This window comes from Myotis davidii, unplaced genomic scaffold (genome assembly GCF_000327345.1).
Source record: "Myotis davidii unplaced genomic scaffold, ASM32734v1 scaffold259, whole genome shotgun sequence".
Lineage (NCBI taxonomy): Eukaryota > Metazoa > Chordata > Mammalia > Chiroptera > Vespertilionidae > Myotis > Myotis davidii.
Genome location: NW_006292687.1, coordinates 123473 through 140668, shown reverse-complemented (window position 1 = coordinate 140668; position 17196 = coordinate 123473). Strand labels below are relative to the sequence as shown.

The 17196-nt window shown below is 46.3% G+C and overlaps 1 protein-coding gene across 4 annotated transcripts in view; it reads left to right on the top strand.

The window, feature by feature from the left end:
• Positions 1–17196, top strand: part of SLC14A1 (solute carrier family 14 (urea transporter), member 1 (Kidd blood group)) — a 46101-nt gene that overhangs the window by 1950 nt on the left and 26955 nt on the right. Inside the window, exons 1-5 of one of the 4 annotated variants that reach the window (XM_015565545.1) lie at positions 5896–6072; positions 6720–6794; positions 11194–11281; positions 12700–12856; positions 14066–14255. In XM_015565545.1, coding sequence (XP_015421031.1) covers positions 12721–12856; positions 14066–14255 — 326 coding nt within the window. In that variant the 5' untranslated portion in view covers positions 5896–6072; positions 6720–6794; positions 11194–11281; positions 12700–12720. Of the gene's footprint in view, positions 1–5895; positions 6073–6719; positions 6795–6814; positions 9349–11193; positions 11282–12699; positions 12857–14065; positions 14256–17196 lie in introns of those variants that run through there. The other 3 variants (XM_015565543.1, XM_015565544.1, XM_015565542.1) reach the window with 3 other exon arrangements.

Below are 17196 nucleotides of genomic sequence, written 5' to 3'. Positions count from 1 at the left end.
CCAGAAGTCCCCTGGTGGCCCCTCCCAATGGTGAACATCCTGAATTTGTATAAATGTATCATATCACAAGGAAGCAAAGGCAGAGGGCTGTCCATTCAGGTGCCTTATGCGAACATGAAGGAGCATTTTGGGCCGTCACTCCTAGCACACCCCCTCCAGTGCCATCACGGAGCTATGCACAAACATGTCACTCTTCCCTCAGCTGACACTCGAGTTTCTTCCTCAAAGCCCATTGTTTCTTTTCCTGCCTTCACTCGACCTTATGCTCCCTCTGCCTACTCCAGACACCAACTCAAGAGAGCCTTAAAATATGTCGGTTCTTGATGAAACTTGGCAAGCATCCTGCCCCTCCCTAGAAGACTACACGGTGGGCTCCCTAGCAGGCCCATGATTTACAAATCCTTCGCGCTAAAGCCCATTGATCACATACAGCCTTGGCCCCGACACTAATGTTCCCTCTGTCTTATTGCTGCTTCACACCATCACCTAGAGAACCCACCTTGATACACAGTAGGATGAGAAATCAGGGGTGAGCAAAGGCAGGGTAGGGGGAGCTCAGAGCATGGGGTGTTTTGCCTTTGGGGCAAGGAGTTGAGTACTGGGGTGGGGTGGGGTTGTCAGTCATTGAAGGGGTCCTGGGTAAAAAGACCAAAGAATCTAAGTTGGAGAACCAAGGGGTGGAGGCCAACCAGGAAAATGCTTAAGGACGATCCCCAAGACCCTAGACGTGGGGATCACTCTCCCGCAGTGCAGGGTGAATCAGTCCTGTGCCCTCTGGAAGGACCATAGGGCCCCACCAGCCTCCCTGTGCGTGTGAGCATTACCCTCTCGTGACCTGAAATAATCGCTCCCAGTGATTGAGGGTGGGAAGGCACTCGCTGAGCCTATGTGCGGCAATTGGCACAGGCAGAGGGTGGGACCTGACAGAATGGCTTGATGGAATCTAATGGAGCGATGAGGCTGTGCCTAGAGCTCTGCCCTGGCCAGCAGGGCCTGGCATGTGACAGCATGTTCCCTGCTGCCAGCTGGGACGTAACCATGACTCACTTGGACTCACCATGGTGTCTCCAACCAAGATGCTGGAATCTGTAAGCTGTCACCACTCCAGCAGCTTGAATGCATCCCTTTTCTCTATGTTGCAAGGACAGGGATGCTTGAGAGCGGTTGTGTCCAAGCTTTAAAGTGCACGCAGACCCCCTGGGGATCTGGTTCAAATGCACATTCTGATTCTGAAGGTCCCGGGGAGGCGGAAAGTCCTCCTGGCTGGGCAACTCCCCAGGGATGTCGGTGCTGCTGGTCTGTGGGCCACACTGGGAAGACTTAGGAACGTGAGCAAGAGTGAATGAAAGAAACCTTCCCTTCTTCTTCAGATCTGCCACCCATTACTCACTCATCAAACATGTGTTGAGCCTAAGAACTGGGGTAATGATGGCCCCATTGGCAGTAATAAGGAAGTAGGAGGAAGGAACTGCTTTTAGGGGGGAATAATAATAAAGGTTATCTTTGCTTGAATGCCTATTATGTGGCCTGATCTTGTTTAATCTTTATATTTGGCAAAGTAGGTCTAATTAACTTCCATTAATTTCTTAACCGAATTAAGGCTCAGAAAGCTGAAGTAATTTTCCCTGAGGGCATCAGGGCTGGCTGGAACTTGAACCTGGTCTGTCGAACTCCCAAATCCATCTGATGCCACTATGACACACACACTTCCTTGTTTTGGAAGGGGAGGGATTAGGATTAGATGCAGCCCAGTGGTTCTCAACCTCGCCTGCATGTTGGAATGACTAAGAGGATGTTTAAAGCTCTCACATCCCAAACCAATTATACCAGACTTTCTAGGAAAAGGACCCACTATCGGCATTTTTTAAAAGTCTCCTCTCCCCCAGGTAATTCCAATGTGCAAGCAAGGCTGAGAATTAGTCCAACTCCTCTCATCAGCGAGGCAAGTGAGGAGCTGGTGGGTGAAGTGCCAATGTCGTCAGAAGTAACACCTCTCCGTTCCCAGCACAGGAAAAGAGCAGTGGGGAGGGGGGCCGCAGAGACACTGAGTCCCTCTCTGGCCCTTGGCTGTCGATTGGTGGAAGGCGGCAGGGGAGGGGTGGTATGATAGGGAACGCTTCTGATAACCACAAAGGGTCCTTTCAATCAGCTGAGCCGACGAAACGGCAGCCAGCAGTGACTAAGCCTCCAGTTGGGACAGCGGTGAGGAGCCGGAGCCAGGTGCCACTCCTCAGCTCCACAGAGCAACCTTGCTTTATGCACCACATCTATCCCTTGCGCCTTCTTGGAGGCACTAATGCCGCTCTCTCCATGACGCTCCTGGTGAGGGCCTGGCTGGGAGGGGCCTTAATCCATCCCACTCAACCTCTGGTGGCGGATGTCTTTGCCAGGAGCCTGTCACACTAGGCCAGCCCCCTGGTTCAGAAAGCCCCATTTGCAATGATGGTACCATCCCACCTTCCCTTCACAGTCTAATTATAAACTAAAGCTCCACTGCCTAAGCTTGGGGCCAATATCACAATATCTTCCATGGTGAGGAAACAATCTAACAAGTTGTAAATTACCCTGAAGGGAGGGCCAGGGGAAGCTGGGCCATGTCAGCCCCAACCCTCATTTTTTCCCAACACTTCACTCCCTTCCTCAACCTAGTCTAAAGGGACTGAAATGACGTTCCTCCTACCCGCTTCCCTATTATTCCTCGTTGGGAAAAGATGTTTAAATGTCAGCAGGACACTGCTAGCCAAATGGCCCCTTTGTGCAAAGGCACCCTAGGGCCCTTGTTCTCAAGACACTTTAGCACCACCTGCAGGAGTTCTGTAGTAAATGCATACATGTCTAGGATGCTAATGGTGCCCCTTAGACATAGTGCATTTGTCTGGTGCACAACCAGCACATCCTTAGGCACTGGCTGTAGATGCCAGAATCCTATGTGATGGCCCTGACACTGGCCTGAATTTAATTTAAAAGCTGGGGAAAAGGTGGTGCGTGTGCACATCTGGTAAAAGTCATTGGTAGGGCTGGACGTTCCCTCGCCCTTCTGCCGTGTGCAGGAGGAACCCCGGCTATTAAATAGAGCTGAATAATAGTACTTAACAGCTGAATAATGACGTTTAAAAGCTAAAAATGGAGGGATCTCAGGGGCTCCTGGCATCCCCCGCCTCCCTGCTGCTGTGGCAAGGGCAGGCGGCGGGGGTACTGTGAGCCTGCTGGCCTCTTGGCTCCTCTTGGCCAGAGAATGCCAACACAAGAGTAACCCCTCGTGGCGTTCTGGGAGTGCGGGCTTTCATCTGGCGCCTTTTTGTCTGACTGTTTACCAACTGAACGTCGGGCTCAGAGCACACTGCAGAGGAACGTCCTGTCCCGGGCACACTGCCTTCACATCTCCCTTCATGGGGGTGAGGCTAGAAAGGGCAGAGAGAGAGGCTTTTCCTTTAGCACACTCTCTTCCATTTAGAAAGGGCCTGCTCACGGTGCAGGACGCAGGAGAGCCCTCTGCAGCCGTCCCGTCTTGCAGAATTCCACCCCAACCTCATGAAGGAAGTAAACTCACCCTCTTTTCAGTGAGGAACCTAAGGTTCAAAGCGGGCGAGTAACATGCCCTAAGTCAGCTCAGGTAAGGGACATAGCCCGAATTTAAATCAGGTCTGGCTGACTCCGAATCCCACGTGCTTTGCACTACCTGTCTACCTGTGAATAGCATGTAGCAAGGCTGCCTTTTTGGAGCAGCACATCATGTGATAAGTATGGCGTCATAGGGCCCAGCGAGAGGCCGAGAGGCGCGGTAGAAGAGGAGGTGGTTCTGCCAAGAGGACTTGAGACTCAGCCCCTGACCAGGGCCACTGAAGCAGAAGGCTGCCTGGGTACGTGTGGAGGCGGCTTCAGGACAGGTCTATAAACGCGTGTCGATGGTGGGTCTGTGCTGGTTTCAGCCTATCAATGGCCAGTGTCGTGGCTAGAAACTGTAGTCCTCATGACAATCTCAAGACATCCTTTAGCCATGACCATTCGGAAACTTAGTAATGGCTATTTCTCATAGGACCTGGGAATTAATTGCACAGCACACCTGGGGTCACACGATGAGGCTGTGGGGGGGGGGCGGGGAGAGAAAACAGGCTCCCACGGGCCTGGGTTTCTACTTTTATTGGGGTTGAGGGTGGGGACCAAGGATTACTCAGGCTTTCTCTTCATGACTTAAGAAGGAATATACCTGTCAAAAGGATTTCTTGTGGTTATGGGACCAAATTTATCATCAGAATCTAGCAGCCATTTTTTTACAAGGGGCCTCGCACACAGGCTGTATTTTAGGGAAAAGCCACACACTGGGCTGTCAAGACTCCTGCACTGCGTTCCGGTGGGCTGAGCCAACCCCTATAAAAGAGGTCCTGGAATCATATTTCCACCAATGGTCTGAGATCTGCCCCATCCAATCAGAGCTGTACCGCTATATCCTCATTTGCAACATAACCAATCAGAATGTGCAATTCTGAACAATCAGGGCAGTGCTGTGTGGACCAATCAGACCGTGCGAAGTTGGATTTCTCATTTGCATCGAGTGAATTTCAACTATTTGTGCAATTTGTATCATTATCATTACTATCATCATTATTATTGGGGAGTGTAGGTCGCTGGCATAAGGAACACTAGTGCAGTTTCCTTCATTCCTGTACCAATCCCTCAGACAGTTCTCTTATGATTCATTTTCCCCTTTCAGGGTAACCTTAGGAGTTTCCTTTCTCCTTATTTTACCAGAAAAAAAAATATTGACGGGAAATATGCCAGACCCTCAGAACTCTAATCATGAACCTGGAACTATGGTCTCCCGTCCAGGCGGCAGAGCAAATACCCTCAGTTATAGGAGGCAGCTGGAGGGAGGGAGTCCCCAAGAGGACCGGGAGCCCTGTGGTTTGGCGGGTGTCCAGGGGGTGGAGCCAGAGAGTTGCGGCTGCTTTGCTGACCACTGACAAGGGCTATCAGCTCCTCCAGGCGGGCGGGAAGTCCAGGGAGAACGACTGATGACATGGGCACAGCTTTCTGTGCTCTGAAGCACACCTGGCGTACATTCCTCCCATACAGAACATGCCGCATAACTGACATTTCAGAAGAATGAGGAAGAAATGGATTTTTTTTTCACTTCAATTTTAGATTCCTCTGCTATGGAATGTTTGCCTCTGGACTGTTTTAAAATTTATTGTCATTAAAGTATAGTTTGTGTACAATCTTACATTGATAATACTAGTTCCACGTGTGCAATATAGTGATACAACATTTTTAGACCTTACAACGTGATCACCCCACTGATTCTGGTCATCATCTGTCACCGTGTGCACTTATCACGATGTTGTTGACCATGTAGCCTCTGGACTTCTAAAGGGCAGTGGAATTTGTCTTGGGATTCTCACCTAGATAGAGAGACGGTGCAGGGAAACATTTATATATTTTTTTCTCCTCGCTGGGGAAAGGGCAGCTTGGTTTCCAAAATAAACAAATTGTCTACCCCTTGTACCCCACACCCTCGCACCACGTGCCTCGGACCGTGCTGGGTTCTTACACCTGTGCAGAAGCTGTGCCCGGCCTACGAGAAAACGCCCCCTCCCCCCAGGTGCAGTCACTTTGCTCCAGAGTCCATTGCATAGCAACCTGCCACCTTGGTTTTTAAAGTGATACTCTTTCGAACTTTCCCAAACATATTTCTGGGTAAGGGTAGGAGCTACTGGAAACAGTATAGAGAAGAAAAAGATGAATTTGAGTAGGATTATGACTGAGCAAAGACCTCAGAATGTCATGGAAAAGATGTTGGCACCAAACCAAGAGCAGAGAGAGAGAGAGAGAGAGAGAGAGAGAGAGAGAGACATCAGGTACAGGACTGGGGACCAGTCTCTCAGCACTGCTTTGGCACTGGTGCCTGAAGTGGGAGGAGAGAGCTGAGTGCACGGATATGCGGAGTGGGGTTCTGACTATAAAACTGTTGGGTGCCTCCCTCCCAGCACTGCCTCCTCCTAAGCACCCTCCCTCCAGCAGAGCCCGGCCGGGCTTTATCAGCCAGTGCCTTCTGCCCAGGAAGCCAGCCGGAGTGTGAGTACCGTCCTTATTTCTATTCACTTCTGTTGGGTGCTCGGTCCACTTTAAAATTTGCTCTTTTCCCCTTTTCTTTGTTTGAATGGAAAAATGTTTCAGAGAGTCTGGAACTGGGTAGAAACAGCAAAGTCAGAGTTTTGCTAGACTAGAAAGCAGCTTCCCAAAGCCCCAGGCCTCTCCCTGGAAGCTAGGAAGCCAGGCCTTTGTTTCTGGTCTCTGAAGCAGGGTGGGGGCACAGCACCCGAGTTCCACGTGGAAGAGGGTCTGCAACGAGGTGTCTCCGGGGCCTGCTGGGTGACTGAGTCCATCGCTGCTGTGCGCGTTTCGGGCTGTGCTCTGGAAATAATGAAGTTAAGTTGGAGGCATAACTGACTCCAAAAAAAAGTGGGCTGCTGGCAATGGCCCGTTCTAATCTGGTTTTATGGATCTTCCTGCATGTGCTGTCCTACGGCAGGGGGAGTGCTCAGCTCCAGGAGGGCGCGCTGGCTCCAGGAAGCCGTGCATTTGGCAAGTTCCTTGCAGCTGCACTTTCTACTGTGGAATTCAGACCTCCAGGCTGCTAGGAGTAGTGTGTTCCCAAGAGAAAGGCGTTTTAATCAGGAGGCAGGAATAACTGACAGCATTCTCTTTGTTTCTGCTTACAGCTTTAAGGACAACGGAGCACCTCCCACCACTTAATATTAAAAACTACCTAAAATACTAAAATACTAAAGAGTATTGTAAGTACCAAATAAATGTCAATGTTGAAAGTGTCTTTAATATGGAAGAGCCTGAATATTTAAATTCTTTCTTCTGTATCCATATCCAAAACTTTGTACTTTTTTTTTAAGTGACACCGGCATACCTCGTTTTACTGCACTTCGCTTTATTGTGCTTTGTGTAAATTAGGGGGGCGAGGTGGTGGGTGGTTAACAAATTGAAGATAAGACTCTCCACTAGAAAATAGATTATGACTCACCGAAGATTCAGATCAGGATTAGTAATTTTTTAGCAATAAATTGTTCTTAATTACGCACATTGTGTTTTTATAGTTAATAGACTATTCCATGCTTACTAGACTATAGTGTGGTGTAATCGTAACTTCTATATGCACTGGGAAACCAAAACAATTGTGCAACCTGCTTTGTTGAGCTATTCACTTTATTGCGGTGGTTTGGAACCACACCTGCAATATCTCCAAGTTATGCCTGTACTTGAGACATAGAAAATTGGAGACTTTTGGGTCTCTCTAATTGCACAAATTTCTAATATATGCTGACAATAGAACGAGTTTTATTTTGAATAATAAAATGGGGAGTGTTGGTTGGATTGAAATTCTGATATTGCCTGTATTAGAATGATGAGCACTGTTTTGTTTCACTGGCGATCTAGGCTTTCTGACTCCTGCCAGAAAGCAGTTTCCAGAACATTCTCAGGACGTTAAGCTCAGCACACACCAGCCTTGGTGTGGACGTGTCAGTGATGCAGGAGAATGAGGCTTGCTTTGAGGCACAGGAGATGTTTATTTGTCAGAACAGCCACTGATTCCTTCCAGGGCACAGGGTAAAACTGGGGGTGGCCAAGCCCTCTGTCACTGTTCAGCCCCCATCTATCTCTGAGTTATTTCAAGGCAGCCATGGAGACAGGCTGAGCCTATTACCCCACTGAGCCCTAGCGCCTGCTGCAGGCTGCACTCAGAAGCTGTTCTTCTCTGGTTGTTGAATAGACTCTTGGGTGGTGCTAACGTGCTCCAGACTGAAAGACAAAGAACCGGCAAGGCTTTCTATTCCGTAAGACTGACTGCTGAGTGAACTTGGAGGGTCCCCACTCTGAACCTCAGTTTTCTCTTCTACAAAACGAAGGCTTGAACTATGCACTCTCTCAAACCCCACCTCGCTCTCAAATTTACGGTCTCTTGGCTCTAAGAAAATGGTGATGTTGAGCTCAGAGGATGTGATTCTCCAAGATGTGCGTGATTTTGGTAGTGGGGGGAAGGCAGGAGCCCTGCAGGGGCAGGAGGGCTACGTGTCTGCTCTGATGAAATGTGATGGTTTCTGTTATCTCTCTCTTTCCTTTTTCCTTCTTTGTTTTTTTAACCGTGTATGAGATGAGTCTTACCATTGCTCTTTCTCAAATGAAAATATGTACAATGTAACCCATAGACACATCAGTTTGGTACTTAACAAACCAGATGGTTTAACCACAGGTAAACACACATGCACACAGTTATTTTCTAAGCCGTGACAGGGATATATTCCACAACTGGAGATGGGTCTGAATGACTCTAGTAGAGTGTAAGTCCTTGAGTTTCATACTGACGCAGTAGAAGAAAGTAAAAATTAAATAAGAGGGAGAGAGAGAAAGAAATGCCACACATACAACTTTTCTGGAACTAGGAAGGGAGAATTATATCCTTGGATGCAACGGAAGTTCAGAAAAATAAATACAAAGCTGCCACACTTGTAGAATTCAACTAAAAATTGTTTATTATTAACAAGATGATGTCCCATATTTAACAATTGTTATTCAGATACAAGAAAAAAAACAACACCACCATTTAGCATTCTCTTAGACTGGGCTTTCTCTGTGCCTTAAGTGTAGCCAGTATCTTATTACAGAAAGTCAGAGTCCGCACCACACCTTCTTCTCACGTTTGTAAAGAACAAGACTGAGGAAATAGTTGCCTGGGCCTCTGTCTCCAGGATGGAGCCCTAACCGTTTGGCCTGAAGCATTTAGAGCCGGAAGCCCACCCCTCCCACTGGAGCCGGCTTCAGGTCTGCCAACCTCCTGGTAGTGGAAACGCGCCGCAGAACAAGATCTGTGTCGCTGTCTTTGCAGAATGGGTTGCTCCATTTTTTGTTTGTTTTTGTTTGTTTCGTTCTAAGCAATGTAAAATGAACATCCGGTGTGTGTGGTCAGCTCATTGTCAGCTCATTGCTGATGGAGCGCTTGGCTGATGGAGAAGCGGGCCCTCTCCGTTAGAGATCTCAGTCGGGGGCCACGTCTCCACCTAGAAACACCCCTGGCACGCTCCTGCCTCCCTCCAGCTCGCAGTTCACCTGCCCGGCAGAACCAAGGCGCGCGTCCTGCTGATTCTTGTATTTTTTGCCCTTTGTCATATACGGAGAGTGTGGAGAGAAAGGAGGATGAATGGACGGGCTTTGACTGGCGGCGCTGGTGACGCCTCTGCTGTTCCTCTTTGGAGGAACCCTTTTGGAAATAAAGCTGGTGAGGCGACACGCGGAGGCTTCTCCCGGCTAAAGCTGGCCTGGGCCCGGGGGCCGCCGGAACAGGTATGTTCCTCCTGCAGCCTCTGCCTCCGGGAGCCTGGGCACCTGCGCTCCTGCGTCTTTCCTGAGTGGAGCCTGGGCAGTGGGTCCTCACGCTCTGCTGAGCGCACGGCTTGGGCTGCCCGGATGTGCACGGGGCTGGGTCCAGAAACTCACAGGGCAGTTCTCATGGTTCAGAGGCTGGATGGGTGAGCTGCTGGATTTGGAGAATGACGGGAAAGCTGGGAAAAACTAGCCTGGGGATTTTATCCTGCTTCTATTTTATTAGGGTTTCTTACTTGCATTTTCTTGTCCTGCCTTCTGTTAAAGGTTAATGGCCGACTTAGTTAGATTTGAGAAGTTTGAGCATCAGTGGATGATCCTTGCTCCATTGTCTCCCATCGCCTTTCCAGTTAGGCTGTGTGGATTCTTAAAGTTCCCTAAATAGACAGAGTCTAGGGCAGTGGTTCTCAACCTTCCTAATGCCGCGGCCCTTTAATACAGTTCCTCATCTGGTGATCCCCCAATTGCATTGTTACAAATTGAACATAATTAAAGCATAGTGATTACTCACAAAAACAATATGTAATTATATATGTGTTTTCCGATGGTCTTAGGCAACCCCTGTGAAAGGGTCGTTCGACCCCCAAAGGGGTCGCGACCCACAGGTTGAGAAACACTGGTCTAGGGTGATAAAATTGGAGGATGACCTGCAGCCTTTAAGCTACTGGCTTCTCATAACCAGTGCTCATGCCTGAGTTCCAGAGCGAGAAGTCAGGGCTCCCAGGGTCTCCAGAAGCTTCTCGTAGTTCCCAACAAATGGTTCCTTTGGCTCCGAATCAGCAGCAGCTGTCTGCTCACCTCAGGAGAAGACTCCTGTGTCGGAGGCTTGGAGGCCCTACCACGCATCCCAGGCGTGGATCCTGAAGAGACAAGTGGCAATAAGCCTTCTTGACGGCGGGCTGCGGGTTGAGATGAAAATTCAGTCTTTATTTACCTTTGGGCGGCTCCACAGGGCACTCAGGCCCTTCAGGTTCCCAATCACGTCGGGCCAGTTATGCTATCAAGTTTCGTATCTGTATCTCCAACATCTCGGTGGCGATGGTGTAGTCCAAGCCTTCTAAAACAAATAAATGTCGGCTGGAAATTTTGAGAACATGAATTTGTTCACCCCAGAATAACCCATATGTTCCCACTCATTTCTGTACTCGATGGAAAATGCCCCTCTACTGGTTTCCTTCCATGCTGATCTGAGAAACTCGGGGCGGTTGTACCTGAGCCTTTTGTGGCTGCCCGGGCAGAAGCCTGGTGCCTCCAGTAAGTTGGCCTGGCGTTTAAAACGAGTCACTGTAGCTGAGGAAGGGCTTACCAAGCAATATTTTCAATAATGAGATTTAAAGAGGGAGATATCTGAAAATAAGTGGTAGCCATCACTTAGATTATGAAATAAAAGACAATTTTTTATAATTGCTTACTAATTCAGTTTTACATGTTTAACTCTGGGGCCAGTGAGCTCCATACAGACTTCATTTTGGCTCCTAACCTCCAGCAGTTTTCAACTGAAGAGATTCTTAATGCAAAGGTTCGTTGTATGTCTCCCAAATGCAAGAATCTAACACTATTTTGTCAAAACAAAATACCTTAATCTAGAATGTGTTCCATAAATACCTTCTACTTTGCGTTATGATTAATGGTTCACCATTGTTTGAAAGCAGGATGGTTAAACAGTGAAATAACACCATGAAAGTACAATAGTTATGTAATAAAAAGTCAGTTACCCACATTGATTTCCATATTAGGGTTAATAAAAGGCAAAACTAGAGTCGGGATTGAAGGAAAACAAAGCATAACTTTTCTATCTGTTAATAGCTCTTTGTTGGCCATGGTAAATGGAACAATGAAGGGGCCAAAAATACCCATGAGAACCCCTTATCCACAGCCTGGCCACAGGTAGAAGGTGAGCTGGTTTATCTACACGGGCTTTGGTATTTCTGTGGTCGTGTCTTATGTGCCTGTGGCTTCAGCATTCCACAGTTATGCCTTCTGGTTTTGGTGTTCACCTACTTCACACTAACCTGGTTGTGCTCTTGGCCTTTCTTGCATGCTCCAGGTGGTTGTGCCATTGTCTTCTCCCTTTGCCTACCTCTGAGATGGCATCATTGGTATTCTCCTGTGTCTACCATGAAACCAGTTCTGTCTGCAGAGTACCATATTCTGGTGATGCTGGTGCTTTCCCATTCACACTAATCATGGGGAGGGAAGAATCTCAAGTGAACACAAGCCATGGCTATGTTGTTGTTATTTTCTGAAGCATGTTTACTATAATTCACCCTGGACATCCTTCTATTGTACAGTTTTTACATTACAACTCTTCGGTTTTCAACAGCGTGGTCCACTCCCACTTTTCCTATTTTCTATACCTTTGTGTAATGTTACTCTTGCCTGTTTTAGAACATTTAAATAAGAAATTCCAAAAATGCGGAATATCTGAAGTGGTTGCCTGATGTGAGGACATAATCTATATATATATTATTGATTTCAGAAAGAAAGGGAGAGGGAGATAGAAACATCAATGATGAGAGAATCACTGATCAGCTGCCTTCTGCATACCCTCCACCAGAGACCCAGCCTACAACCCAGGCCTGTGCCCTCACCAGTAATCGAACCTGACCTCCTGGTTCATAGGTTGATGCTCAACCACTGAACCACTCGGCTGGGCATATTCAAGTAATCTTTGAATTTGAAGAATGTGTGTGATGGGGTTCCTTAGGCAGCGTTAACACACACAAACTGCTTTTAAAATTTTTCTTATCGTCAAACTTTTCAACATAAAGCCTTTTCCATAAAATTAAGTTTTAATTTTAAAAGGCTATTGGTCTTAGAAAGCAGCTGATTGGTCTGCATCAGTGAGTACCATTTTGTAATCTGATGACTGGCTCCTTTAATTGACAACATGAAGCTTAAGCATGTGATGTTAACTCTTTCTACATTACTATTTGCTTCGTTATGTTAAAATTAACTATTTTTCCAGCCTTTTCCACTAGGCTGAATGAGATCTTTGAGTGCAAGGTATAAGCACTCAATAAATGTTTGTTGAATTAGGAGCCGAACCTTATGAAAATAAAGATAGAACCTTCTCATGATAGCATCAAAGACAGTAATCATGAAAGTAGGATGGAATTTGGGTTTGGGCAATCATCTCCATGATGATATTTCAAGAGGAAAATGGTGATTTCTTAATATCATGAGATGTCATGGTCCAGATGAAATAATGCATTTAAACTCATCCTCTGTGGCTACTGTGACCAGGCCGTATGCTGACCAGCCTGGTGAAACCTGCACGCGGGTGTTTATGAGCTCTGTTCTTTCCTCAAGGGCCTAGGGGAAGAGATAGCCATGGAGGACAGCCCCACTATGGTTAAGGTGGACCGGGGTGAAAACCTGACCTCACCACGTCGAAGGAGAAGGCGCCTTCCCAAGGCTCTTGGCTATGTCACCGGTGACATGAAAGAATTTGCCAACTGGCTTAAAGGTATTTTTGCTTCCATCCCTTGAAGAGATGTGAGAAATGGATTTGGAAGAAATTGCTGAGGCTTCTACTCGTATCTTTAGTTATACAGTCAAACCTCAGTTTTGGAATCTCAGTCTCCACCAAGGTGTTCAGGAGAAAAAAAATGTCTCGGTTGGATTGTCGTAGAACCAAGCTTCGGTTTTGGGCCTGACAACCCTTTCATGCTGATATCTCAGCGTGACAAAAAGCATCTCTCAGGCAACAAACAAAGGAGAGAATGCTTTTGTTGCTGGTGAAAATCAATCATTAGCGCAGTTTTAAAACATAGAGGCCATCAAGAGTGCTAATGCTGCTAAGGGTATGAAAGAAACAATGATCACAGGCAGTTGAAGAGGCAGAAACACTGTTGTTGATTTGGATAAATGACAAGCACTTAGCCAGTGACAGCATTTCAGAGGCAGTGATATGTGAACAAGCAAAGACCTGAAAGACACCACCGGGAGCTGGACCGAGTGCTGAAAGTGATTCCTTTCAGGCTAGAAGGGGATGGTTCGATACATTTAAGAAGTGTTTGTTTATAGATTAAACAATACATTAGACATGTACTGTATAAAAGAAAGGCTAAAACAGTAAATTATTTGGGGGTCTGGAATGGATTAATTCAATTTACATTATTTCTAATGGGAAAAAATGATTCCATTTTCAAACAAATCGCTTCATGAATAGCCTTCCAGAATGAATTAAGTTCGAGAACCAAGGTTTGACTGTATTCACCTACTTTCTAGCTCTTTCCTCCCCATTTTTAAACTTTTTATCTTTTAGCCTGCAAGCCTCTTCAAACTTTTTTTTTTAATGGAGATAGTGGTCAGGGCAGGATCTTGCTTCTATCAGAGAAAGACAACTGGCTCCATTTTATTGTTTCAGTACCTAAAATCTAATATTTTACTGTTGGTAATTCAGTCCTTTGGCTTAAAAGTCTGTACCTCTACGCATGATGAATAAGTGCATTTGACACTTTCTGGAGCTGCAATTCTATTAGGGGCAGCGTGGATTGAGCATAAAGAAATTGGATGCTTAAGGATCTGGGTGCCACTAAAGAGAAATTGTTCAAAGAATATTAAAAAAATGTTTCACCTTCATCAGAGGGGCTTTTGATAATTTTGCTCAAGAGGGCCCTAAACTTGGGGCTCCTCACTGCTTTCTTAGCTCTGCCCTTGTCATCTTTTGCAGACAAACCCCAAGTGCTCCAGTTCTTCGACTGGATTCTGCGGGGCCTATCCCAGGTGGCGCTTGTCAACAACCCCATCAGCGGAATCCTGATTCTGGTGGGACTCCTGGTCCAGAACCCTTGGTGGGCTCTCAATGGCTTTATAGGAACCGCGGTCTCCACCCTGACAGCCCTGATGCTCAGTCAGGACAGGTAGGTGCATCCATCCAAGCCACTCTTCTCACTTCTGAGGACACAGGAGTCGCCCTAATAAAGCCCCACTCCTCCCAGGAGAAACAACCTTTATTCCACAGAACTCTTTATATATGCTTTTATTCATGGCACCTGAATAAGCAGCCAGTCTGAACAATGCCAAATTCTCATAGCAGTACATGGTAACCAGAACTAAGCTACAGGTAAATCCCAGGGGAGATTCTAAAGGGATCTTCTTTAATAATCGATCAATATTTATCATCAACATTTTTTTTTGTTTGGGCAAAAATGCATGAAAAGCTTATTGGCTTAATAATCCCCTTTATATCTTTAGTCCATGAGTTGTTCAGTAAATTCATTCTGCTCAGATTCTAGAGAGATGAATAACCACAAATTTCAAGTCAGCAAGTTCTGACTGTCGTGTTAGGATATCTTCTGAACTATGTGCTAGGTTAGAAATAGCATCCACTTTACAAAGTGTTCTGTCAAGTGGTTACAATGTTTTGTGGCATTTCTAAAAGTAATAAACATAAGGAAATCATCCTATTTGAAAATACATTGATATGTGGTCACACTTCTCTGACAGTCTTAGTATCATTTTACAATAGAACTACTGAATTAAATGTGATTAAAATGTTGAAGATAAAGGAGAAGGAGAAGGAGAAGAAAGAAGAAGAAGGGATGAGCTGACACCCATCAGGGGTGTAGAACACTCCTGACCAACCCGTTTTTCCAGGGAGGCTGCAGGTCTTCCCAGTGTTCAAGGTCAATGCATAATCCCCTGTGGGTTGTCATTACACAACTAAGCTCTTATAGCTCTTACTGTGCATTGCCTAAGAAGATTCTTGGGGAGAGAGTCAGCAAATGCTCCACTTTTGCATCAGCTCCAAGGAGCCTGATTTGTTATCGTAGAAGGTGATTTAGTATCTTAGGTTAAACCCTTTCCCAGTGCATGTCAAGAAATGGTCTTTCCACTTTGGAGGTGTGGTCTCGGGCTGTGCCATAGCAAAGGTTCCTTTACTGCTTTGCTAACTGACCCATTTTCCCTATCGGGTGTATTTTAGAAGACCAGGCATATTCACACGTGCTAGTTTACAAATCTCTTCTCTTCATCCCGGTCCTCAAAGGACAGCATTAAAACAGCAACCCTCTGTTTTAAGTGAATATACATATTCTTGCTGCTTTAACCAGGGTGTTCCACAACTTGTAGGCATTGCCATTAAATTTGTTGACCAAACTAAAGCATTAATTCTGAAAGTCAGTTCTTGAGAGGATATGTCTTTGCATTAGTTCTCCAGTGTCATCATGTTTAGTACCAATTGTGAAGGGGTTATCACTTCCTGGGCTAAATCAATACAAAGTGCATCACCTCCCACAGGGCCTGGGGGATGATGAAAGGTAGACAAAGGACGTGTGAACAGGGATTCCTCCTAATGCTCTCACTCAGCATGACATCATCTTGCTGATCTTGGGTGCCTCCTGCTCCAGTTACCAACAAGCCAAGGAGCTCTCACGAGATCCTCTGCCACCCGGGAGTGTGGCTCACTGGCTGTGTCAACTCCCCCGGGGGCCCCGAATTTGATCTCACCCACTCACTCCATGATCTTCACACCTGTGGCTCATTCAGCCTTGAATGCCGGGCCCTTCATGGTGCCAGGTGTTGCCAATGGCTTTGAGTTCCCAGGTATAACATGGGAACCATTTTGACCAGGAGAGGAAGTGAGGTTACCAAGTGCCCATCAGTAGATGAGTGGATAAAAAAGCTGTGGTGCATTTATGCCACGGAACGCTGCTTTACTATGGAAGGGAAGGAAATCTGGCCTTTTGCAGATGCACAAATGGACCTGGAGAGCATTGTGCTGGGTGGGGTGGGTCAGTCAGATGGGGACAGGTGCCATGTAATTTTGCTTATATGTGGAATCTAAGGAGAGAACAAACTAAGTAACAAAATAGAAACAGACTATCCAAGGGGAGAAGTGTTTGTGGGGGGTGGGGGGGGACTAAGTAAAAAACGGTGAAGGGATTAAGAAAAAAACACCTCATAGACAACAGTATGGTCATAAATGAGGGTGAGAGGAGTCAGGAGAAGGGAGGTAAATGGTGATGGAAATGGCATGACTTGGGGTGGTGAATGCACAATATGCAGATGATGTATTATAGAACTGTACACCTTAAACCTATATAATTTTATTAACCAATGTAACACCAATAAATTCAAATTTAAAAGAACCTATTCCCTTAGAATCTGCTAAATCTCATGACATGCAGGGCCAGCAGTCAATGCAAGAAATGTCCAAACCTGTACAAATTTTTATTTGAGCCAAACTAACCACAATTGCCAGGAAACACAATCTCAAGGGATTGAGAGAAATGCGCCAGAAAATGGCAATTTTACCACTTATTTTCTACATTAGAATCAAAAGGGAAGGCCTAAGGGGGTTACATGAAATCCATTGGGGATAGGTTAGGGAGGGGGAAAGAGAGGCCGGGAAATCTCTGGGGTTGGGTAAAAAGTAAAAGGAATACAACGTTTTTTTAAAGATACATACTTCTTTTACTTAGGTGAATATAGAGGATAACATGATAATAACAATGAGGGGATTTGAGGTCTCTGCTTTGGTGCAGTGTTTGTACCCTGAGGGGTCTGGAAAAAGAAAATTACCCTGACATTCCAGGGGTATGTTATTGCAGATGCAAAAAGACAATAGACAGGCTCAGTAAAGGTAAAGATTGACCTTTGTTAGAGAAGAACACCACCCTAGGGCATAACCATCTGCCTTGCAACTGCTTTTAGTTAGAAAGTTTTCATTTCAGACCATCCTATGAGGCTACTTTAGGTCTCTGAGTTTGGAGGCATCTCTCCCTCCCCCAGACAGGCCTCCCCTAAGCTTGTCAGGTTTAGTAAGTGGCCCCTTTTTCGTCTATAGGACAAGACCTTTGT